At 40.3% G+C, this 25,503-nt stretch overlaps 1 protein-coding gene across 8 annotated transcripts in view; it reads right to left on the bottom strand.

Annotated features, from left to right (window-relative positions):
* myo6a (myosin VIa) overlaps positions 1-25,503 on the bottom strand; it is a 152,474-nt gene that overhangs the window by 95,401 nt on the left and 31,570 nt on the right. For all 8 annotated transcript variants that reach the window (XM_030404716.1, XM_030404715.1, XM_030404712.1 and 5 more), the window contains exons 5-11: positions 24,695-24,824; positions 22,721-22,826; positions 21,909-21,964; positions 21,727-21,824; positions 21,121-21,285; positions 12,244-12,324; positions 2,311-2,491 (exon numbers count right to left, since the gene is read on the bottom strand). In XM_030404716.1, the coding sequence (XP_030260576.1) occupies positions 2,311-2,491; positions 12,244-12,324; positions 21,121-21,285; positions 21,727-21,824; positions 21,909-21,964; positions 22,721-22,826; positions 24,695-24,824 (817 nt within the window). The remainder of the gene's footprint in view (positions 1-2,310; positions 2,492-12,243; positions 12,325-21,120; positions 21,286-21,726; positions 21,825-21,908; positions 21,965-22,720; positions 22,827-24,694; positions 24,825-25,503) is intronic.

Below are 25,503 nucleotides of genomic sequence, written 5' to 3' on the forward strand. Positions count from 1 at the left end.
TTTATAAAGGTCTGTATTTGCTGGATGATTGTCATTCCCCAAGTCTCTGCTCTGTGTAATCCGAATTAAACGGGCCTATATTCGTCGGACTTTTAGAGGATTTTTCCGACTAAGAAAAGCTCCTTTGGCCTCCCCAAATACAAGTAAATATTCTTTAAGAGCTCCCTTAAATCGACCCCTCAGGAGACCTCTATCCAAACTGCAAACTGTAAGCCGAGCCTGTCTCAGAAACTGGATGATTGCCTCCTGACTCCTCGCTCGCTGTAAAACACGCACCATGAAAGCCACCCGCTGTGCAAACCAGTCAATTTAATAGGCGCCCAGCTGGGCTTCTCCGGCTTCCCCGCGGAGGAAGAAAATGACAGAGGCGGGACTGAGAGCTGAGGAGCTCCACTGCCGAAGTTCAAAAGGATCAGTTGATTTTCACACGAGCCTCCCTGGAGGGTTTGATTCTGAACGGCGGTGAAAAATGAGGCGTGAGATTGGGTGGAGCAACTGAGACAACTGTGCTTTGCTGTGCCTCTTGAAATGTAGAGAACACAATACTTGAAGAGATTGATTGAATAATTATTTTAAGACATTCGTACAAATTATCTAATTAGCTCATTTCCCTCGAGTGAAATGGCGATCATTTCGCAAATGTGAGTCGTAAGTTTCCTGTCAGGAAAAACAAACGCAGGCGCAAAGGGTCACCCTCACATATATCACAGAACCATTTATCTTTGACCACAATGAGGCTGAAGAGAGAAGACGGGAGATGGAGGCTGAATATTACGGCGATCAATCAGAGCGCGGAGACTTGAGGGATGAGATCAAAATGGCATCTGCCTCTTAGGAACCGAACTGCCGCCGTTTAGGAGTGGAGAAGCGGGCAAGACGGATGGTTTCTGATGTAATCACAGAGCGCTGCGGGCTGAAGTCTGAAAACTCATCAGTTAGAGATGATGACGAACTATCGTCGTCACCGTACCTGTGGTCTCTGAGCCTGAATCACACAGGGAGTAAAGGCAGTACCGAGACACTTTACTGAGGTAAAAGTATCAGACCATGTATTTAAAATATCAAAAGTAAAAGTACTCTCCACAGAAAAATGGGGCCTGTGAGTGTATGCAGAACATTGCACCACACACAGTATATCACATGAAAACATAAACGCATGCGACAAAATGTAAAATGCACATTCTGACAAGAACCTCGCAGGCATCATTAGTTTGGTTTTAGTTAGAGAACATTACAAAGTTCAGAGGTGAAGAGGTAACATGCTAATCTGCTGTGGCATGTTCATCATCACATTCAGGAAACTTTTTTAATGATGAAATTCTCCTCCTCCCGCGAACCAGAAACCTCCCAAAAATCCAGTGATTTTTTTTAGGGTTTAAGGCGATGCTCATAAATAGCTTTTTGTTCTCAACAACATCCCCAAAGCCAGAGCTTCACAATTTAATCCGCAGTGACTGGAATCAGACCCTCAGCTGGCAGGATGTGAGTTCACCGAGACTCATCAACAGAATAATTGTTTAAAGGTCTCAGCCTGTCTATGATCCGCCAGTGTGAAATAATACAGAATGTCATAAAAATAAACTTTTAAAAGGGGGAAGAGGGATTAATTGGTCGTGCTGACATCTGCAATCAAATGTTTTGCAGTTGACCAGAGTTTTATATTCACTGACAGCATTGTTTAGATGCAGGCGTTTAGTAATCATGGCAGCCAAAGAGAAGAGAAAAGAGGACTCTCTACAGCATTGTGCACTTGGATCAGTGTAAGTCACAGTCAGAATGTTTATGTTTCCTATTCTAAGTTTTTGTGATGATGTTGTTTTTAACCTTTTACCTGTTTCTGTCACTACCTTTGTGAGATAATAGATACTTGAGGTATATTTTTGTACATTATTTTATTTCTCTATTCCCCTTTTTGGTGGTACATTGCTGGTTTGTCAAGATGTACACATTTAGCTAGAAGTCAAATGTCTTGTGATAGTCGATATAAGCTTGGCTGTTCATATTTTTGCACTCGTGTTTCAACTTTTAGTGACTTTTTGATACAAAGTAGTACAATTTAGAGGCTGTGTGATAGGTAATGCCAGTGTAACAGTGAATCCATGCAAAACCGTGTTATTTTTCTGCTTTACCCCACTCTAATCGAGGGTCTGAGGGGAGAGAATATCTTTCACTGTACAGATTGTGAGGCCCACAGAGGTTATAACGATTGTGATTTTTGGCTTTATGAATAAAAATTGACTTGACTTGACATGTCGTCATGTCGGGGATGCGAGTTTTCATGTGTTGTACAGATATCTCGCTGCAGCTCACCTGACGTGCTTCCAGCCTCCTCGAAGTTGATGTTGCCGAGGTGCAGCACGCCGGCCACCACCCTGAACAGGTCCAGCTTCTCCGTGTCGTCCAGGCCGATCTTCTTCATGGCCACGCACATCCTGTTGAAGTCGCCCTGGTCGTCCAGCAGCGGGTCCTTCAGAGGGCCCGCTTTCAAGTGCTGAGAGGCGAGACAGAGCGCCGACAGTTAGACCCCTTCTAGCTTTACAACCTTATCAACCCTTACATTTCCACTTTCCTTTTCATCCTTTCCAACCAGATCCATTCATCCTGGCCTTTTGACTTCACTTCACTTTATCCCTCGTTTCTTCACCTTCTACAAGCTGACCTCCTTTGATTGCTCCTTCTAAACAATTTTGTCTCTCTACACGTCCTCTCCTTTGTGCGCTTCCTGTGCTGCAGCAGCCAGGTCAATGAATAGCGTTTGTAGTGTTACTTAAAGCAAAAGTCTGGCTTTGTCGAACTAAAAACTAAGGCTGACCTAAAGCCTCCCATCATCCTTGAGAATCGTTTTATTTCATTTTCAAGATCCGAGACGAGAAAATCTTTAACTTTCTTCGTTTTTATACAGTAACTGCAAGTGTTGGGCACATCTTTCTCTCTCATCCCTTGAATACAGCACACAGAAGAACGCCCAAAAGCAGAGTAATCGGTGCATGAATATCTCAATGTGTAGCAGAGAGAAACCAAAGATACTGAAGGAGGAAACACACACACACACACACACACACACACACACACACACCTGAATAACACACTCAAGAGTGTCACAGTGTGATGATATCCGCAGGCTAAACAACCACTCCGCGTCCCCTGTGACAGAATTAAGTAGAAAATGAATTCTACTGCTTAGTCGGTTCCACTATTTAATCAGCTCCTTATTGGATTTTCATTTGGCTTCTTCACTCAGGCTCATGAAGTCGAATAAAGTAAATCAACAGTCGCCGTGAAGCCGAGCTCCGAGGAATCTTACAACCACTTTGGAAGATAAAAAACATTATTTATGCATGCATTAGGAGCAGGAGAAATACTTTTTGGGAGCGATTTCTACAACTGGTAAGAAAAATGCCATTCAAACTCAAATAAGAGCCAATAAAATGAACTGAGACTCGTGAAGAACACAATAAAACGCGGGTTTCTTTATTTAAGGAGGGGGACTTTCATCAGACGAGCATGAATCAACAAAGAGCAAACATTTATGGGTAAATGTAGAGGGCCGGCAGTGCCTGATACCTTTAACAAGACGGTCTGAACCGATGCACAAAGAACATCAGGCAGGTTTTTGTGCAACATGTTCTGTTTAGTTTCTTTCCTGCATCATTACCTCAGTTAAAGAGGTTTTGTTTTGATTTGTTTTGTCTGAAATCTGCAAAGAAAATCCGCCGTAGGCTCAGAAAAAAAAAACTTTTTTGGTGATCCAGTAAATGTTCCTTAAAGTTTCTTAAACCAGGGTTGGGTGATATATCTATATTATATGGTTATTGTGACAATCTTTACATTTAGATTTTGGATATGGTTATATGGTGATATAAGTGAAGAGATATCATTTTCTGAACTCACCAGACTGTTCTTGCTTGTTTGGATACTTGTCTAACATTATTATAAGGTCCATATTGCCCAGCCCCATCATAAACCTGCATAAATCCATATTTGTTTTGGGCTTGTCCTGGTGTTTTTAGGCAGCTTTAATAATGCATAATGGGGTATTTTTTTAAATTTGAATTTGTTGCTTCGGAAGTGCTGCACTTAAATTGAGAACATTTGACATTTGTGTTTCATTGTTTCATTCTTGTGTTTTAAAAAGTGATGATTAAGATTTCTGAGCACTTTTTACTCTTGTAACAACACACTGAGAGGATGATATTGGGCTGTTGAGTAGTGAGACATCAGTGGGATGGTTCTGTGATCAGCTGGATTTACAGAGGAAAAAAAAAAATGTGCGATTCCACATTAGAGAACCCATGAAGTCAACTAGGGCTGCACAAAAAATCGTTAAAAAATCGCGATCTCGATTCACACATACACGTGATCTCATTTCTACACACAGCGATTCTGAAGCATTTTATATCTCGAGCCGAATCACAAACAAATGCTCCTCTTTTCCTCCCGGATTTTTTGAAGCGCCCCCAAACGCAGCACGGCCGCTTCCTCCTCCCTCAACCTGTGGTAAAGCGTCTTTACAACACGTGATTCAGTGGCGGAAGCCCACCTGCAGTTGAGTGTTTGGAAGGAATGTGAGAAGCCGTTTTTAGACACGGCAGCAAGCCGCCAATCTGCCCGTCCTATTGACGGCTAGGTCCGCGGTTTTAGACAGAGGGCGGCAAATTGGGGGTCTGTTTTGGTCCGCCGATTTGCTGCCTCGGACGGTACACTTATTTCCGCCTCGACTGCTAGCTTGTTGTTGTAGCGACAAGCTAGGAACGGTCGCTACTTTCAAATTAAAAGCCCCCCGCTAAGAACCCAGTTCTAAACTCCAATGGGGTGCAATGTAAAGCTCTTATTTTGAAAGACAAATTTGTTGTCAACTGTTTGCAGCCCAACTTCGGGCTTCACGTCACGTCACCTCTGAGGCGGCTTTTGGAAAAGGAAGAATATTATGCCTCCGTTTTAGAAAGCCGATCACAGCAGCTATCACATATCACCTAGCCAAAGCTACGGCCCCAATAAACACTGTACAACATAAGTCAACATAGTAAAAAAGTCCTTTTGTAGGTATTTTTCATGGCATTTTAGAGTTTGTAAATTAATTGAAAACAATTAAGAAACTGCAGTCGGGACATTTATTAATTTTGCTTCAAAAAAGTTCCCTCTTTGTATTTTTGACGATGCCACGGATATATAAAAAGAAAGAGACACACCAAGGTCTGAGCCTCAGTAATGCCAGATTTGGGTGAAACTGGGAGTCTGTGATAAGTTCCTGCCGGTTCTGGCCGAAAACACATATATTGCAAATAGCACTCCTAGATGTTTCATGTTCGTTTTTTAAAACTTTAAGTCAACACTTAAAAAAAGCATACACCGATTTATTGTCGGCCATCAGTCTATGAGTATGTCCTTTGTTAAACATTGTCAGGAGACTGGCCCAGTTTGTGAGGTCATGTAAATACTGAGTATTCTTTACCAGTGAGTATAGCTCACTTGTAGCGCATCCATAGCACACTTTGGATGGGAAGAGCCAGGCTAACTGGTTAGCATGCTAACTTCTGTAAATATCTCTGAAATAAAATACATAGGCCTCATATTTTCTGCGCATTCTAGTTACATTTTTAATGTTTTCACTGTAAATTCTTTCATATTGCACCTTTTAAACAGTTTTTCATGAATGAAAATGTCTTTGTTTCTTCAGGAATAAATATCAACAAAACAAAATGAACGACTACAACGACAAAAAACACCAGTATTGGCCCATAATTTCACAATCGGTGCTTCTCTACTGAAACCTGTTTGAAATTTGGAGCTCATGGACTGCTGGGGAGAGTTTGTGATCAGCAAAATGAATAACAATCTTCACAAATTCAAAACTGCCTCTTGGATTATGTTGTTCTGCAAAAGCATTGATCGGTTGAGGCTGCTGGTCAATACTGCAGACTTACCAATACACTGACTTTAAGCTGATAAACATTATGTCTAACATTTGGATACACTGACTGTTTTCAAATCAGCATTTTCTTTTCTGCTGTGCTTTTGAAACTGGTCTGCCAGGTTATGACAAAACAGGAAGTGGACACAAACAGTCTGGGAAGATGTTCGTTTACGTATTACCACTGCACTGTGACATTCTCAGATACACAAAAGCATCCTGAGTGAAACGCTCTACGGATTCTACACAGCAGAGGAAATGTAGGAAACCATACAAAGCACTCGAGAGGTGAAGGAAAGATGAAATAAATCAGCATGCATTACCGCCCCCGACACTCAGAGAAGATGTGAAGCCAGCGCTCCCAACATTCACATCAAGATCAAGATGTAAAAGAGTCGCTTCGTAAAAACAATAGAAGGAACACCAAATCACCTTGTCATCCTGTGAGATACGAGACGGAGCAGTGAGGAGACATACAGTACATCATTCATCAGTGAGTACAGCACAGAGCACCTGCGACTGCACCGCGCCTCAAACAGCACTTGTGTTAATTACTGACGCTGAAGCACCTGACGGGACTCCCTCCTGCTGAGAGTCCGGTTAAAGCACAAATTTGAGGATTGTTTGCAGATCGTTATTTCACCGAGACTTGACAAGCTCGTTTTACTTAAGTAGCGAAATAAAGCAAACTCCTCTGAGGCCACTTCTCAGGAGAATACTCGTCCTTACATCAGATCCAAAACAGATGTAAGGACGAGTTTGTCGCCTCTCTGAATGTCTCTGTCCTCTTGTTTTCCTTTGCATTAAAACTCTGTATTTTCTCCTGACTGGACACGTGTTTCCTCTGAAGACAATATCTGATTCGTCTGTCTGTTGCTGGAAACAGTGTTTGTATTTTTTAAATATAATTTCACAAAACATCTAAGACAGATTTTTGAACTAATCATTCAAGATGTTTTCCCACAGGTCACTGAGTAGTCAGAATGAAGGAAGCTTGGTATACGTAAAAAACTATTGTCCCATGAGTGTAGAAAAAGCCAACATATACAGGGATCGTATAAAGCATTATTAGACTTTAGAGCAACTGATTTTTGGTGTTGAAAACATCAGGTGAATATAAAATATTCACATTGAAATTAGGACCTGTATTATTGAGATTAAAAGCACCTAAATGGCTTTAACGCAGACAGTTTTTCCTCCCTTCTAGTTTCTAGAAACGACACAGAGTAATGGCACCAGGAAGCTTTAAAGTTAATGTCCCCAGCACATCACTAACACTCAGAGCTAACTGGTCTGTGGAGAGGCCACTAAACTGATCTCAGACTCCCATTTCAATCTCCTGAACCATCGGGGTGAAATCTGTTCCTTTAACTTTATAGTTACGACCTCAATTAAAAGCATATTTCTGCTGTTTGGACTGAAGGGGAACTTCAGCGTTAAGAGCTGCAGAACTGTGGTGAGGTTTCACAGCTGTTGATGAAGCTGATGACGTGATACCTTGTGAAAAACTGGTTTGTGAATAAAGTTATATTTCACCTTGTACTCCATGTTCAACTGCATTTGAATGGCAGTTGTTAAATTAATGTATGCTAAATTAAGATCTTAAGATTTTTAATCTGGCTTATGTGCTTTTGTTTTGGAAGAAAAACTAAAGAAATCATTTTTTGTAACACTTTTTTTCTTCTTTAAAACCAGCGTTTTGCAGGAGTCATGGCGATGAGGTAATGCTTTGTGGCTATCTAAGAGATCCTTTATTGATCTGTTTGTGAAGAGGGTTCACTCTGGACAGGTTTTAGAAACCAAACTTTGGAACGAAACTGAATTTCTATCTTTATACCTCCAGACGACAGAGCAGCTTCTTTTCTCAGCTCTGCCTCAGCACTCCACGATAAAGGGAAAAAAAATGGTTTTAAAAATAACTCTCTAGAAACGGCCAGTGTTCTCGCTAATGGTCTCACTTGTTTATGTGGGTCATTTAGAGGCATTAATATTAAACTGAGACCATTTAAAAGCTGTACGTCGTATTTTACATCACTGTTTGGTTGCATTACGTTACATTACATCAGTTCTTACGCAACTACCTTGACTTAAGATTCACTCCTTGTGCTCTCTGTTTATTCGTGTTGTTTTTTAAACTGCAACTGCATTAAAGTTGATCATTGTCAAAGTCTCGGCTGTTGATGTATCTTTTCATTTCAAGAGAATATTAGTGTTGTCTATGCTGGTTTGATGCACCAGAAGAGATGCTGCAGTCACAGGCAGCTCTGCTCCTTTTGTAGCTTATGTGGATGCATGATAAATAGCTATGGATAGGGACGTGCATTAAATAAAACAAATGATGATACATTATTTGGGGTTTGAGAAAAATGCAAAGACTTACAGAATAATTATTCTGTTTGAGAGGAAGTGATGAATTTAATTAGGAGTCTATAAGGTTGGTTTTATGAGTCTCAGCAGAATATTCTTATCCACCATCTTCAGCGGGGACACACAGCACAAATCTCTTTCGCATGTTCCTCTTAATGGCGATAATAATTAATAACGCCGTGCTGCGGGGAGATGCAGTATAGAACCGCGGTAATGGAATACTCTTCCATAATTAATCAAAGGCTGAAGGCAAAAGGAAGGAGCTCATCTCACATGACGAGGTTCTCTTATTAGACGTCTTTGTGCTGCGCTGAGCCTCTCAGCCGGGGCCGCTAATTAAAATGTTTGCTGGTTGAACGTAAGCATCTCAACTTATTCAGGAAATTGTTGGATTATATAAGCAGAGCCGCTTCGCAGGCCGCAAACAGAATGGCGCCAGTGAAACATCCGAGAGGCTCTTAGCGGTCTTTAAAGTGGTTGTAGCGGAGCCAGCCTTCATAATCACATACATATATTCAAACGTAGCTTGGCAGAGGCAGTCTTGCTGTCCGGGTTTATGCTTGAGGTGAGAGAGAGAACAGGTTTTCATTGCACTTGCAAACACACTTTGGCAAAACCAAGCTGTGAACAAGTTCTAATAAAAACAAACCGCAGCAGATAACTTTGCTTTGCAGTCACTGATGTTCGTCTGACGTTTGCAGTCAATAACGCATGTCAGTGACTGCAAAGCAAGGTTAGCTGCTGCGGTTTGGAAAGAACGCTGAAAACCTCACACCCATTCATTCTTAATTCATTCTTTACAAAAACTGCCAGAGGTTTTACTAATGTATCGTTTTCTTGACACCAGTGCAAACAATCTGTTGTATTACAAGGTCAACAGTTTTGGGCTGAGCGAGAACGCTTTTTGCAACAAACGTTTAATAACTTTTAGAAAAGTTGGCACTGAGACATTCTCTTTCATAGTTGAAGCCAAACGCGATAAAACACACCTGCTCCATGTCTGTGTCAGAGTGGGACGCTCATGGTGCATTCGGGTGCACATCATAAACTCTTAAATCTACTACAATTTGTACAGCAAGGACATCATGGTTCTGGGGACCTGTAACTGCTTTGAAATGGCTCCAAGTGACTTCCCTGAGCTGCCTAAATCAATAGTGTGCTCTCTCAGATCAATGCTGAGCTCCTCAGACTTTCCCACTGTAGCGTTCGTGGTTGAGTCTAATGTGTGAATCAAACAAGACCTGTTAAAATGGGCCCTGAAAAGCAACCAGCTGTCATCAACCAGAATCACTGAAAAGAAGAAGTCTGACTCACGCAACTTTATATATCACCTAAATTGGTAATTGAATTTGTTGTATGTATATTTTTGATTGAGCAGATTTGGTCACATTTTCAGAAGACCTGGAATTTATTCATTACTGAGCCAAACTTCATCAATGTTTCTGTAACAAAGCAGTAAGTGTTCCAATTATCCATCACAGAAACATGAGAGCTGTAGAAATGATTGGAACTGAAGACTGATTCACTTTCATCACAAGTGTATGTAAAGCTTTGACCACAACTGTATTAGTCAGTGTGGCGACAAAGTGACGTATGATAAATATCAGTAGGTATTGATGTATCCTGGATTTACATTAAGAGAAAACAAAGCACTGAAGAAGGTAGAATGGAGATGAGGTTTTAGTTTACTGGCACATTTATTTTTAAAAAAGGGGTCCCAGTGTCAAAGAATTTGTTTTTTTGTTAAGTTGCTATTTTGCGTCTAAATTTCCAGTTGAGAAATAACGTCTTTTTTTGCGATGGTAAATTGTTTCATTTCTGGCTTCATGTCCAGTTGAGAGACACTGATCGACACTTTTCACCATGTCCTGTTATTTTATAATTTAAACAACGACTAATCGAGATAATATTTGACAGATTATTCAGCAATGACAATAATCATTGCTTGAAAACTAGATACATTTGGATAAATTCATCAGTGGAGTGGAATAATTTCCTAACTGGTAGAAAAACAAGTAAATATATACATTTCTTTTTAAAAAGACAGAACAATAATTCCCTGTTGCACTGAGCAGCCTAGTCAGAGGATTTGCTTCTGCCGTTTCCACGTACAAGCGATTACATCGAGCTACTGAGGCTAACACAGAAACAAGTGATCAGAATCAGACCTGATGAATCTGTTCTGCAGAGGAGATACTCAACACACAGCACGAGGATGTGAAAGAGACGGACAAACAGTATGAGACGGATGAAGAGACAAGTGAACAGCGAGACAGTGGAGGAGGTGAAGAGGTGTGAACCAAAGGTGCAAACTGTCCTGCTCGCCGAGAGGAAACCTGTGAGGAGGAAACGGGAGCAGCAGGCACTCCATCTAAATTGAATCTAAAGTGTTGCTGAGTCAGGTTTAAGCAGGCGCTAATGGAGTCAGCAGAGTGACTGTTTCCTTTGTTACGACCCGCTGGGCGACGAGAGGGCCTCGCTTGTTGTACTTTTAGTTTGCATGAGCTTGTACGTAAGCTTTAGAATAAAGCACTGGGGACACAAACACACTGCAGCTGAAATACTAATACAATAAAATCCTCAGTGGAGCGGACCAAAAAACACTTTAAAGTTCATGAACTGAGGACAGAATTAGCATTTTAACATCTGCAGTGGTGGAAAGAACATTTACTCAAGTACAGAAGTACAACTCTAAGGTACATGTACTTTACTTTGAATGCAAAACCGACACTGGGGAGGTAGTTAAGAGTGTCGTGGTTTGGAGCTGGGGGCTGCTGACCAAGCTGCTGGGTTTGATGAGTTTGAAGTGAGAATGTGTTGGCTCAGGTCAGTACACTCAGGAGTTTTGCTGCTACAGCCTTACATGTTCTAGTGTGACAAGAGGCTTATGGTTAGCTAATGTTAGCAACCTTACAATATCCAGTTTATTGTTGCAGATGGCCGCCCACTATTGAGTGCAGTTCTAATCGAAGTTTGTGAAAGTGTCATGAGATGATTTTTGTTTTGCATTGGCACCATACAAATAAAGACTGATGATTTTGTCCAGCAAAATAGCCACACACTGTGGTAGCAGCTACCTAGTTAGCTATTGCGTTTCCGTGTTATGGGAGGTGGCGACCAGCGTTCAGGTGCACTAAAAGACACCGCATTCGTCTCTAGCAGTGTTTGAAAGGCATTTTTCTTTATTTAGAGATATTTAAAATATATTTCTATGATCAATTAATCAAGAAACTTAATCAGCAATTAAGGTAACTATTGGCTGAAACCCCAGACTAATATATTACATTGGTGTCTTTGAATATATTGATTTATTGCTTTAACTGAGCAAAGAAATTATCTATTGTGATCTTAAGTCACTTTGGCAGCCATTATGGAGCTCCTCAGTTTTCAACAATAACACCTCTTAACAACAAATGAACATTGTTCTTAACAAATTACTACACACTCTACAGCGTCATCATCATCATCATCATCATCATAATCATCGTGCTGCCACTGATGCGTCTGTATCTGCTCAGCTAATTCTCTTGTTAGTCTAAATCTTATTTCTACGACAGCTAACACTGCGCAGCCGGTGGCTACCTTGAGTGAAGGTCTTTCACTTATTATTTCTCATTACTGGAGCTGCAAATGTAACACATCAGGATTTGATTAGAAACTACAGCTGAAGACCAGACACAATAAACTCGTACAAATATCTTGTATTGTTTTATTTCTTCCCCTCTCTGTACACTCTTGTTTTCTTGCTCTTCTTGTTACATGAACATCTTTTAGGAATAATAAAACTTAGATTTTATGTCCGTGAAAGTACCGTACTCTGCTGCTCCATAAACCTTTAATATTACTGAGAAAAAGAAGAAAACAATACAAACTACACCCATTCCATCAGCACCATTTTGTATGCTTTCTATTGCTGAATGTGGTTCTGTATTGTTTGAGTCAAATGGAGTTGGGCTGCACATTACCTCTGGGCTCTTGCGGTTCTGCAGGATCTGTTTGTCCGTGTCTTTGGAGGCGAAGAAGCGAGTGCATCCTCTGTTCAGGTACTGAAACACACACAAAGAGACAGAGTGAGCAAAGCTTCAGAAATTCACACTCGTTTCAAACTCAGACGAGGCGTGAACACACGTTTAGATTATTTGGTACATCATGTTTTGTTTACAATCATCCTGGCATTTTTCATTTTTCCATGTTCCTTCACGTCAAAGCACCGGAAAAAATAAATTGAAAAGAAGTAATTTACAACTGCATAACTTTGCATAATGAACCAGTTGAAGACACATTTTCAGTACAGTCGGTAAAAATCTCCCCATGCAGCGCTTTAATCCCCCTTCGCGCATCAGTCAACAAAGTTTACTCCTGTTTTTTTGGGGTTTTTTTGTTTTGTTTTTTTACAGCCTTGGTCAAAACCCAAGATGAACTCAATAAAATCACAGTTACCAGAAAACGCTTTGCACAAAACGTGAGGGAAAAGGCAGTCAGTGCGCTGCAATCTGGCATGACAGAAGCCAGAGTTGTGAGGCGCTTTGGTGCTCACAGATGCACCATTTCACGTCCGTGGGAGCGTCGTGCACCGAGTGGAATACAACTGAACACCTGGGGGACAATCTGGACTGTCGAGTACTCTGGCTGTTGGATTTTTGATTTAAAAGCCATGTTTTCAGCACTGGCGAGTCTTCCATTGTTCGACTGTCACATCTGGGTACGTAAAGATGTACAGATCACTGGTCTAACAGCTGCCATTAACAATAACAACAACGGCTTGACTTTATCCTAGTGGCTTTCCGCAGGTTAGACATAGACAAATTCAAATAATTAGAATTCCGCGTTCAACTTAAAGTACCAGCCTTCAGTGATTTTGCAATTAACAGAAGATAGACAGGAGAGTGGTGGCCTTAAGGTGAAAGAATCGAGCTAGTGACCCGACCAGCAGGATCAAGAGTAAACCCTCTTCCAAAACAAATCAATAGAGGTAAAAAGGAAAGAAAATAACCACAGACAGAGTTTCATCCAGTACCAGTCGGCTAACGCTAAACTAGCTCAGTTGTCTTTTAAGTGTTTTTTGTGCACACAGGCAGGAGAGGAAAATATACTCGGAGTCACAGATACTGGTTTTGATTTCAAATCAAAATTGTGACACCCCCAATATATAAACTGCTGTCCCACTGCCAAGAGTACTGGCAGAGTGAGATTGGACTAAACTGGGTGAAATCAACACCCTTGTTACTGTCATGGGCTGTCGGACAAAAACACTTATGGATGCTGACAGAGAGCCTACAAGATGCTGACTGGGTCCATGACCTCGTTTTTGTTTATTCATTTGTTTCTTTTTGTTTGCTGTGTAAGAAATAAATTGACCAAAAACAACTTAACGTCTCAAAAGTGTGAGGTGTGGTCTGTACGACGGAGAGGAACGGGATGTAACATAACGGCACTTTCAAACATTCTCCCTTTGTTGCGGTGGAACACTCGCTCACAAAATCTGATGGGAGTATTCCTGTGAAGAAGGAAAATGAGAGCTGGAGAGACTCTGTGCACTTTCACGTTCGTCAGACTCGTCGGTTTTTGGAACGTAACAATCAAACGCAGTGTCCCCCATCCCCGATGTGATGAAATATTCTGATCCCCCCCCAAAAAAATATGTTCCTCTGAGTGACAGCCTTCACATCCTTTTCCGTGTTAAATGAAACCTCAATCTGCTTTTCCCGCTGGCTGCAATTGTTCAGTTTTCCCTCTGAAAATTAAATTTGCATTCACACAAAAGCGATCCCGCCGCTCTGGTAATTGACTCTGTACCAGTTTTAATGGCGTTCTCCGCCAGCTGTCCTCCCACAGAATGGAGGTAATGACAACAACCTTCCCAGGTGTGTTTAGACAGGAGTGAAACGAGAGATTCCTGTTGGAGAGCTGAGTCCTTTCCGTGCAGCAGATGGACATAAACAAAAAGTTTCATTACAAGGCTGGCCGAGGGGAAGCCTTCAGCCTCGTTGAGCCGTCAGCCTCTTCAACACGCTGCAGATGGGACACTCTCCTTTTTTTTTGTTCCTCTAGTTTTTCTCCTCTGCAAACGCTTGTTCAATCGAACTTGTACAAAACAGGCCTCAAGGCTCCTCCGGCTCCCCAAACACAGACGAGGAGCGACTGTTTACTCCTGGACACCGAAATACTGGACTTTAACTCGGCTGTGTTGGTCTGATGACCACAGTCGTGACATTTAATGTGAGATAAGATACTAACGTACCACTATTTTCACTATATCCTCCGTTCTTTCCACTTTTTATAACTCATCCTTGACTCCTTTACTTTACTTCCTTCGTGCCTTCCTTCCATCTCTCTTCTCTTCCTGTTTATTTCTCTCATTCCTTTGTCCTTTTAGTCTTTAGTCGTCATCTTTTTCAAATACTGGATCAATTATTTCCTTCTGTGCTTCTTTCCCATCCTCTTTGCTTCTTCTTCTTTACTTTCTACATTCCTTTTCTCTCCTCAGTTCCCTCGTCTTCGCCCCTTACTTCTGTCTTTTACTTATTCCCTAATGTTTTGTTTATTTCTTTCTTTCTTTCAATACGCGTTTCCTTATATCCTGCCTCAATTCCTTCGTTCTGTCTTTCCTCCCTTCTTTGTTTTTTATGCATTATTGCCTTCTTTAATTTCTTCTGTCTTCCCTATGTTATGCCTTTTTGTCCTTTAATTTCTTATTCCTTATTCCAGCCTGTTTCCTTCCTTTGGTCCTTTCTGTCTATCATCAACTCGAGTCATACATTTTCCAATATGGTTCTACTTTCTTCCATTACATCCTTCTGTATTTCTTTCCATTCATATTTTCTTGCCCTCTTTCTTTCTTTTCTCCAAATGTCCCCTTTCTTTCCACCACACATTCCTTTATTCTATTCCTGCCCCACTTATACCTTTTTCCACATTCGTTACCTTGCTTTCCTTCCTCTTTCCTCTTCACGTTGTTCATTCATTCTTTCCTCCTTTATGCCATCATATTTTTTCCTTCTTTAATGCCCTCTTTTTGTCTTTCCTTCAATCTTTTCATTGTTGTGCTGTGTTCTGACACCTTGCTTTCTTTATTTCCTTTGTTTCTCAGTCTTCACTTGACTCTTTCCATTGGACATTCTCTCTGTATTTGTTTGCATGTTCTGCTTCTTCCTTTAACACTTTTCTCCGTTATTTTCTCCTGCATTCTAATGTTCTTTTTAGTAATTCTATCCTGCTGCTTTGTGTTCTCCTTCTTTCTTTCATTCTTTCTCCCTTGGCCTTATTTCTTCTTTTCCATATTTGTTTTCTTATTTAATTCCCTTTTCCTTCTGTCACTTCTTTTCTTCGTTCTTTTCGTACTTCGTGCCATCATTTCTTTTCCCTTCTTCTTTCCTTCTGTCCTTCCTGCTCTTCTTCTACCTCCTTTCCTTTAACTCTGATTAATTTTCCTCTGCAGTATCTAACACTTTAATCCTGTAAATGATCTGAGCTCTTTTCCAAATGCTGCAGATACACAAACTACTCTACAGAGGAGTTCATCACGGCCGCTGCGCTCGGTCCTCGACTGTTACAATCACTGAATCTTTTTTAGTTTCCCCACCAGCAGGGAAAACTGTAGATATATGAAGCCATTAGAATCTGCTGAACGGACCACAGGAGGTGTAATAAGCTTCGGGGGGACGCCGACGGACACCACAGGCAACTTTAAGGCCCAAGAATGACGCAGGTGAAAAGAGACAATTGAATTGAGGAGCTGCCTTTAAAAGGGATGACTCCGCTAAACAGAGGGTGTCTCAAAAACGTTTTGTTTTCTCCTCTAACAGAGGAGGAGGAGGAGGAGGAGGAGGAGGAGGCGAGCATGAATCAGCACCTTTTAGAGTCAGATGAGGTGACTTCAGCCTAATGTCAAAAAAACAAAGACGCACTCCGCTGCATCTGTTTATTTCTTTTTTGTTTATTCCAAATTTTGTTTGACTTATAATCAGATTTTATTTGACGTTTTCTAGCTGGACACACCCAATTTGTGCAAGGTAGCGAAGACCTCAACTTGCATTTTGTTTCAAGAAGCCAGCCGTCATATTACATGTATGCCTCTCAATGCAAATGGCTCCACCTATCCCGTTACACCCTGAGCCGGGTAACACCATACAAGTACAGCCCTTTGAACAGAATGCTCAGATTCAAAACATGTCATAGCAGAAAAGTCAATCAATCAACAACATTAAGTCCCAATCAGAAATAAAGCACATTAAAGGAGCAATCTGTAGTTTCTGGGAAGAAATGTTAATGAAGATCTTTCTCTTCTGACTAAGTGAATTTTGTTCTTGTTGTTGTTCATGACTGAATAAACAAACTGACCTTTAAATTTCACACTGGTTAACTCTGTTTATATGTGGCAGACCCTGCCACCTTTCTAGCTTCAAACTGTGTTCTGTGACTAGGGCTGCACGATTCTGGAAAAAATGTGAATCACGATTTTTTTGCTTAGAATTGAGATCACGATTCTCTGGCACGATTTTTTTTCACAAAATGTTTATTGCACTGACGAACTTGAACAAAACAAAAAAAACATTGTAGAATGGCAGAGGCATACTACTATGCCTCTGCCAAAGCAATGTTTTTTTTGTTTTGTACCAACTTCTATCATTGGATGAGAAATGATTTTTACAAAAGAAAAAAAATAAATTAGGGCATCCTTTAATACCTCATGTTGTACAGGGGCCGTATCTTTAGCTAGGTTATATGTGATCGCTGCTGTGATCGGCTTTCCAAAACGGAGGCATAATACTCCTCCTTTGTAGCTCGAAGTTGGGCTGTGAACAGTTGACGACGAATTTGTCTTCAAAATAAGAGCTGCTGCATTTGGGGGCGCTTAAAAAATTATCCGGGAGGAAAATAGGAGCATTTGTTTGTGATTCAGCTCGAGATATAAAATGCTTCAGAATCGCTATGTGTAGAAATGAGATCACGTGTATGTGTGAATCGAGATCGCGATTTTTTAACGATTTTTTGTGCAGCCCTATCTGGGACATTATTTTCCTCTGAGAACAGCTTCTTTTAGCTATACTTATGGAAATAATACATATTTCTGAGATTGTATTATTGCCTCATTTACATTGTAAATATTGAAATTCTGAGTCTGAATTTCTGCCAACTGATTTTATCAGCTGATATTGGCCTATTGCAGATATATCGTCTTATACAATAAGGTTTATTGTTGAACTGTAATAGTTCCTGCCTCTGTTCTCCCTTATATCGGAATCGGCATCGGCCACGGAAATGCACTGTCAGTGGGGTTTAGAACACAATGTGTCATTTGCTGCATGTCAACTTATATGAAACGTAAAGCACACAGTGAACACTTCACACAGACAGTGTTTCATCCAACTGTGTGTGTCCAGATTTAACAGATTTATGAGTCTGACTTTTTTTTAACCCTCTTGGAACTTGCAACCGTCTGGTTTCTGGATTTGTTTTGTTTTTCACAGAACTGAACTTCTCTTAATCTGCCTCCACATATACTGGCGTCACTGGTCCAAGTGCATCTAGTAAAAGATTTGACAGTTTTTTATGCCTCCATCTGCTCTAGAGAGAAGAAAAGGTTTCCCTCTAAAGAACTTGGAAACCACATTGTTTCTGTACATTAAAAGTACAAACTGTTGTACTACACTGTTGTGAGTGTTTCTACTGATTAAAACTTTAGAGCTGTGACAGCCGAGATGAATACCAGCAGCTGAAATGTAACAGCCATTATCAGAGCATTACCCAGCTTCGCTGCAGCCATTACTGTAGATTTCTATGTTTGTAACTGGAGTTGGACAATTTATGTTTAATAGGAAACAAACCTGATGGCAAACTCTGCCGTTTGATCCCACACAGTACAGAGTGAGGAGAGCAGCCAGATGGGCTGCAGCTTTAATGAAGATCTGCTGCCAGACAGCTGGGCTGCCTGACGGCCCAGTGCTGCCCTCTGCTGGCTGTTACGGACACACAGGCGTTCAAAATGTGTGTCCGTGCGTGTCCGTGTGCTTGTCCGTGTGCGTGTCCGTGAGCGTGTCCGTGTGCTTCTATTGCTTTGTTCAACATGTGTAAACAGCCACAGTAACAGATATTTAGAGGCCTTCACTAATCCTCTTGGTTTGTAGTAGACTTGAAACAAGACATGAGGTGAGTAATGTCCTACATCTGTGTGTCAATATGTCGAATAGTTGAGTGGCTCAAAGTGGAATCTATTAGCTCTGATCACCTGTGGCATCATCATCATCATCATCATTATCATCAAAGGAGAAAATTAACTTTTTGAGCAACACAGATAGTGTTACAACTATATCACGAGACTAAGTGTTGGCATTATACATTTCTGCAGACCATAGATAAGTTGGACACTTAACATTTTCTTAAGGTTTTAGTTTTCAATATCAATTTTATGTTGTGACACTGTAACACTGTGTTCAGCCACAAAAACCACTTGGGTTAGGAAAAGATCATGTTCGGGCATAGAGAACCTGCTGTTGTCACTGCAAGCACAACTCGCTATGTCTCATTAAAATTACTGAGTTATGTTGCCACAAAATTAACTGGAAAATATAGGACATTGGGAGATGGGAGAATTTTGTCTGTGATGTCATAAATAATTACAAAAAAACAATAAACACACGGGGTGGCATACTGAATTTAAAAAAGAAAGATCAATAGTCTCCAGCTACTTCAGTTGTTTAGGAGAATGCTTTTTTCTTTAAGTATGTATGGCCATGGTTTAAGTCAAGTAAACCTGTACCAGGCTTCCCTCTAAGCTCTGACAAGCTAAAAGCTTTGTGCCAACAGCTTCAGCACAACGAGGTGCTTTGAAATCGCTCTCGGCTGATAAAAAGGCCAGATGAGGCTTGTGACATCACATCTCGATCATATACAGACACAACTGTCTCCTCCAGATGTTGTTGAACCGTCATCAGACAAAACAACCCAGACAAATCCTGTACAAAATATGTTTCTCTGATGACACAATCATCACTTAAATGAAATAACTGAAGATGGTAATTCACACTCAGAGATGAAATTATTCTCTCCACCACCTGCTGCTGCTCTCAGATGGTTAATTCATATTTATATTTATACACACTGTGCTCAGTGACTCATGCAGCCCTTACTGTGATTTTGATTCTTTCTGAAAATATTCCTTTTATAACTGATGTGTATTTAACAGCCACATGGACAGAGTATATGTACAGGGGTCACAGTGGGGGTTCCTGCCCTTAAGTAGACAATAAAAATCAATTTTTCAGGTATTTCACCTGTTTTCTTAGATGTAATTCCTGTTGAAGCTGTTTGTTGTGGCAGGAAAGAACACAGAGAGGAATCAATAAATAACTTTAAGCTTCAGGCAAACTTTTAATAAATCTACTGACGATTCTCAAGGTGTAAAACTAATGTCTGATTCAGCTCCTCAATATGAGACACCAGCATTTTACATTTCTGGACACCTGTGCATTGTTAAATATCGCTCAGTAAATGATTCAGGAGACAGTTTACCTCATCTGCTGCTCAAACATGAGATCAAATCATGAGAGGAGAGAAAAACGTGCCGCTGTGAAATAGGAACACTACTGAATAGTTAAAGAAATCTTCAGCATGAAACTTCCCCAGTTAATTTCTTACTTTTAGACAATCTTTTTTCCCTTTAATTATCAGATCTACCCAAATTGTATGTTTAAACATGCAATGTTTAAATATGCAAAAATCTGCACACACTTCCAAAATATGTATTTGAAACTTTTCTTTCCACCAGTCTTATGGAAAGAGAAACCGCCTTCAATCTCCAAAAAGACCAGCATGAAAATGCAAGTGTGTAAAGTGTCTCCCTGTAAATTCAAATCAAATGATAAATTAATGCACATCAATCGATATAAGTAATTTATGTTTCACATTATTCATTTGTACCAGCAAATGAATGATTCCTGAACCCGATGTATGCCTCTAAATGCAGAATGTGCAGTCGACTGTGTTCAGGCTGCTGCTTTAAAGTGGAAACAGACGACTTCTCCTTAGCATTTCCAGCTGGTATTAATGTTTGTGCCGCTCTCGAAAAGACAGCCAGATTTTTTCGACAGGACCGGCTTTCTGTGTTTCTCAGAGATGCAGAGAACAATAACACAGGACAAAACATGAGTTTTTTCATTGTATGTCATGAAGACGTGAAAGCAGCAACACAAGCTCATACCTAAACCACGAATAGGTCGATTTTCAGGGTCTCCCATAACGTCATGACCGCTGCAGCGTGACAGTGAAACAAGTACTCAACCGTTGTAGTAAGGTCACAGTTTGGTCAGGCTTGGGGTTTAGATCACTTCATTAGTTCTGTAACTTCTTTTACAAACACACCTGCACATGAACAGCAGTCTCTTCAATCAAAGTCCTGTTTAGTTTTATCCATCCACCATCTCTATACGAGCTTCTCACTCTTTATACTACTTCAAGCTAATGTCCCCCTCTACAGCGGCGAAACTACTTTAGCGGCTCAAGGTTGCTGCCTAAAAACAACCATAACTATCGGTCATTATGAGCTGCTTCATTTCTCGACCTTTAAAGAGGAAGGCTGTTCTTAGAAAGGCTCTAAAGCAGATAGAAATGGTGCCGTCGCACAACCAACATTTACTTCAGGATGATACGCTGAAGCAGAAAACCTGTCTATTGACAGTTTAAAGTACCTACTGCCGTGCAGTTAGTAAAACAACAGAGATGATGATAGAGAAAAACAGGAAAATGGTGGTAATCGCACCAACAAGCAGGCAAATGGTGACTATGTCTGTTTGGGGATGAGATCAAACTAAAGAGATTGAATAGAGGCTGGGACGTATCTGTACCCTGAAAGTGTCCGGGGAGCTGAGGTGGAACTTCTGCCTGATGTCCTCGGTGGCCCCGGCACAGAGTCGGTAGAAGATGTGGTAGTTCCTCTCCTCTGAGCTTTGCCTGCAGATCCTCGACTTCTCCAGCAGGTAGTGAGACACAAAGCCGCCCACGACCGCATTCTGACCACACAACCACAGACAGGAAACACGTTTTAATACCACAAACATTTAACAATATGTCAGGACTCAATGTGTTTATGAAATTACATGGAAATATGCTGCTTTACAGCGCATCTACAGCTGTAACAGACACAGAGACAAGAGAGAAAATGATACTAAGAGCAGAGTCTGCCCCCTCATTACGGTTTGTTTTTGCTGTATAAGCGTCTGAGATCCAGGGAATATTGTGTTTATTCATGAATTCAAACACATTCATAAATATTCATAATTGGAGATCAATCTAAACTGTTTATTCTAAATAACCATAGCTATTAGGCGTCATATTTAATTCATAACTTTCATTGTTTGTAATGTAGTGTTTGCAGTACGACTCCTCTGCAGAGCGCTCAGGAGACCAACTCTCCTGCTGGAAAGTTGTTATTGTAACACAGAACACTGAACCTTCTCATTGAAGTGGATCTCCACAAACTTCCCGAAGCGACTGCTGTTGTTGTTCCGGACGGTTTTTGCGTTTCCAAAAGCCTCCAGTAACGGGTTCGCTGCGGGATTAGAGACATAAAACGCACATTCATACAGACGAAACATCCACTTTGACCGAGATGAAGAGCAGAAGTGAATCCTACCTTCCACTATCCTTTCATCGATGTCCTGACCTGTTCCATACGAGGTGGTCAGGTATCTGTCAGGAGAAATGGACAGGACAGAACAGTTACAGTCAGAAATTCAGTGATTCTTTTCCCCTTTTGACATGGAACAACTTATTTTTTTTTTTTTACTAAATGTGGTCTTTTATCAGTTGCATGAGGGTTAAGTTTTATAATGAGGCAAATACCCCCTTAGGATACAAGGGAAAGTGCATGTATTTGGGCCAATATACAGGTAAACTGCCCTATCCAGTGAAATATTACAAAAATTCATCAAGGACCACTGAATGAAATCCTGATAACATGGGATGCATGACTTAATGCTTTAATGTCGGTGGGAGGAAAAAAATAGTTTTAATGAGTTCTTCATGGTTCATAATATGCACAACAGATGTCTGTCTGTAATATACACAGTGTGTTAGACTTATTATATGAGCTGAGTTTGAAATCTAAAAGATAAAAATGAAAGAAACACCTTTGCCAAAATGTATGCAATTTGCAATAATAAAGCAAAAATGGAAATTAAAAAACATCAAATGTATCAACTGTTGCGTGAGGGTTAAAGACTTATACCAACAAAATGTTTCAAAAGCTGACATTATGTGTAAAACAAACACAATGAAAAATCAATCCAATTTCAATTCAACTGAATTAGATTGGGTAAAAGAACTCACAGCACACGTGGATTGATGAAGCTTGTTATTATGTGCAGTGATTAGCTACAATATGTATATCTTAAGGAAATGACCAAAAAATGTCTGCAGTGTATAAAAACTCCATGTCATCCTTACTTGAGCACAAACTTGGTGTTTTCGGTCTTCCCGGCCCCGGACTCCCCTGAAACGATGATGGACTGGCTCATCTTCAGGACCTTCATGTCCCTGTACGCCTTATCAGCTGGGCGAGGAGACACAGACGGAGGACACTGTTAGATTAGACTCTGCTCTGCCTCAAGGACACAGAGCTGACCCCACATATTTACCTTTTATTTTATTTTCTGCAATATAAATACGACAAGTCAGTTTGAGTGATGACAGAAAAAACTGGGATGTTCAGGCGACCGTTGGAAAGCTGAGCGCTGACTGTCACCTGGTGGCCAGATAGCAAACTACAACAGGATCACACAGAGAGTTGGTCTGGCCCGTTTTTGATGATACTGGAAACAATTTTGTTAAAGCTCAACTTAAAACATTAATTAGTATGCATATTGTTTCATTTACTTGTCATTTTCTTCTTGATCGCATTGTTTTCTCTGTGTTTGGTTTTATAACTGAGCAATACGTATGGCTTTCATCTTTATCCAAGTTATTTTCTAAAGGGGAATAAATCTAATTAACACAAACCATTCCTAGTTAATAAGTTACATTACAACACTTTGTATAAAAAGTTATTTTTGTATAACTCTTTAAATATGCAAATACAGATATCTGAATAATGGACGCAGCCAAAATTCTTGTTTCATGTTGTTTACACATTAGAGTCAAAGATTTTTACAAAGGGAATTCGGAAATCTCCTTTTATCAGCCCATAGGTCAAAAAATACTGTCAACAGCCATGAGGAAAAAAATCAATTTCACCATGTTTTAATCTGTAAACAAAATATATACAGAAATAGAGCTGGAACGTCTGTGTACATGCAAGTGCTGCTGAAGTGGAGAGTTTGAAATATTCATCATTTAATTACTTGCAATTCCCTCTTCCTTCCTTTGCAATTATGTTTATTCTTATATACTTCCTTTTTGTACATGTCTACACCTACAACTACACTACTGCAATTATCCTGTGTAGTTGTCCATCTTGGTCATAAAGGGGGGAATAGAGTGTATACAGCAATTTTATTGTATTGTACATTCCTAATATTCTGTTTTGCATTTCTATTTTGCCCTGCTTTATTTTTTTTATCCGTTGATCAATCACTGCTGTAAGATGCTGTAACAAGTGAATTTCCCTGGTGAGGGATCATTAAAGTCTTATTTCATCCATACATGTTGTAAAATGACATGTTTACCAACATGTGAACTTCCCCGGTTGATTATTTACATTAAGACCATTATTTTGGAACTATAAACGGCTCCTACATTTGTATTCTGGACATTTTCTTCCCACTGCGCTGAAAAAAGACATTATGAAAGCAGGATAGCCCAAAATCCATGGCCATGAAATTGTTTTTGTTGTTTAGTTTTTTTACACAAACACCTGTTGTGTCCCAAATCAAATGTGTAATAGACCTCTCTGAGGGGACACTGACTAGTTTTATTAAGGCCTCATGAAATCTAAAGCCAAACACCTTCCCCAAAATACAGGTGTGGAAAAAAATCTGTACAAATAGGACCACATATAAAAAAATATATATATACGTATATCTTTTTAAAAACAAATCACAGTAGAAAATAAGAAAATCAAGGAAAATCATCACTATCAGCGCAATGGACATGATCAGACAAGTACATCCTCGACTATAAATTAAGGATTGTGCCAGCACTTTAACAGCAGAGAGAGATCAGCAGCTGATGTGAATTGTAATAAATAAAAAGCAGCATTTGACCAAACTGTTACCTAACCTGCTAACGTTAATCACTTTGTCCTCCAACACAGGACTATCTGTGCTTCACTCCGCTGAACTCAAGCCTGAAATACACATTACAGAGCCAGGAGGACATTTAATGAGGCCACAGACTGAAAACAACACGACCAATCTTTAATTTTATGTCAGCACATTGTGTCATTTAACGGAATGACAGCGAGTGTGTTTCGTGTGTGCTCACCAATGGCGTAGACGTGCGGCGGCAGTGTGCCCAGGGACCTGCCCCGGTACTGCTTGATGGTCTCAGGCGAGTAAAGCTTTGGGATGTCATAATACGGGTTGACTGCAATCAAGATGTTGGCTACAAATGTCTGGAAGGAGAAAGAGAAGGAGGAGGAAGAGGAGGAGGAAAAGGATTATTACAATTTGCACGGCATTCTCCATTTAAAGAAAACAAAATTAAAAATAAAGATAATGCAAAATCAAAATGATGAACCTCTGGGCAACACAGTTTACATTCTTTGAGATGTCCTCTTTTGGACTTAGGATCAGTTCCTTCTTCTGCCACTAGATGTCAGTGTGAGTCTGATTCACAGCAGACAGAAGCTGAATCACACCAGCGAGAAAACGCCTGAGCTCACCTGAGCTCCCTGTGTTAGTGTGTTCGATCTTCTGTCTTTGCGAGGACCAATTTGATGGGGTTGAGAATAGTTTTGGAAAGTCCGAATATTTTGTACAGCGAGGACATTTTCAGACAGTTAGGACACTGGTGGAAAATTGGGATATTTTTAGAAAAGTAGGCTATTGTTAGAGAGTGAGGTCATTTTTAAAAAGAAGGAGTTGTTTAGAAACTGAGGACCACATGTTCAGTGCTCACTGGAACTGGGTTTAAAATAATAATCCTGTACTGAACTGTACAGCCCTGTCGTTTAAATAATGGTAGCATCCTACATGTTTCATATACATATAAATATACACATATATAATTGTTTTTTATAATATTTCTGACAGAGCATGAAGAAGCTCAAGGAAGAGCGAAAACGTGACTAA

This window comes from Sparus aurata, chromosome 22 (assembly GCF_900880675.1).
Source record: "Sparus aurata chromosome 22, fSpaAur1.1, whole genome shotgun sequence".
Lineage (NCBI taxonomy): Eukaryota > Metazoa > Chordata > Actinopteri > Spariformes > Sparidae > Sparus > Sparus aurata.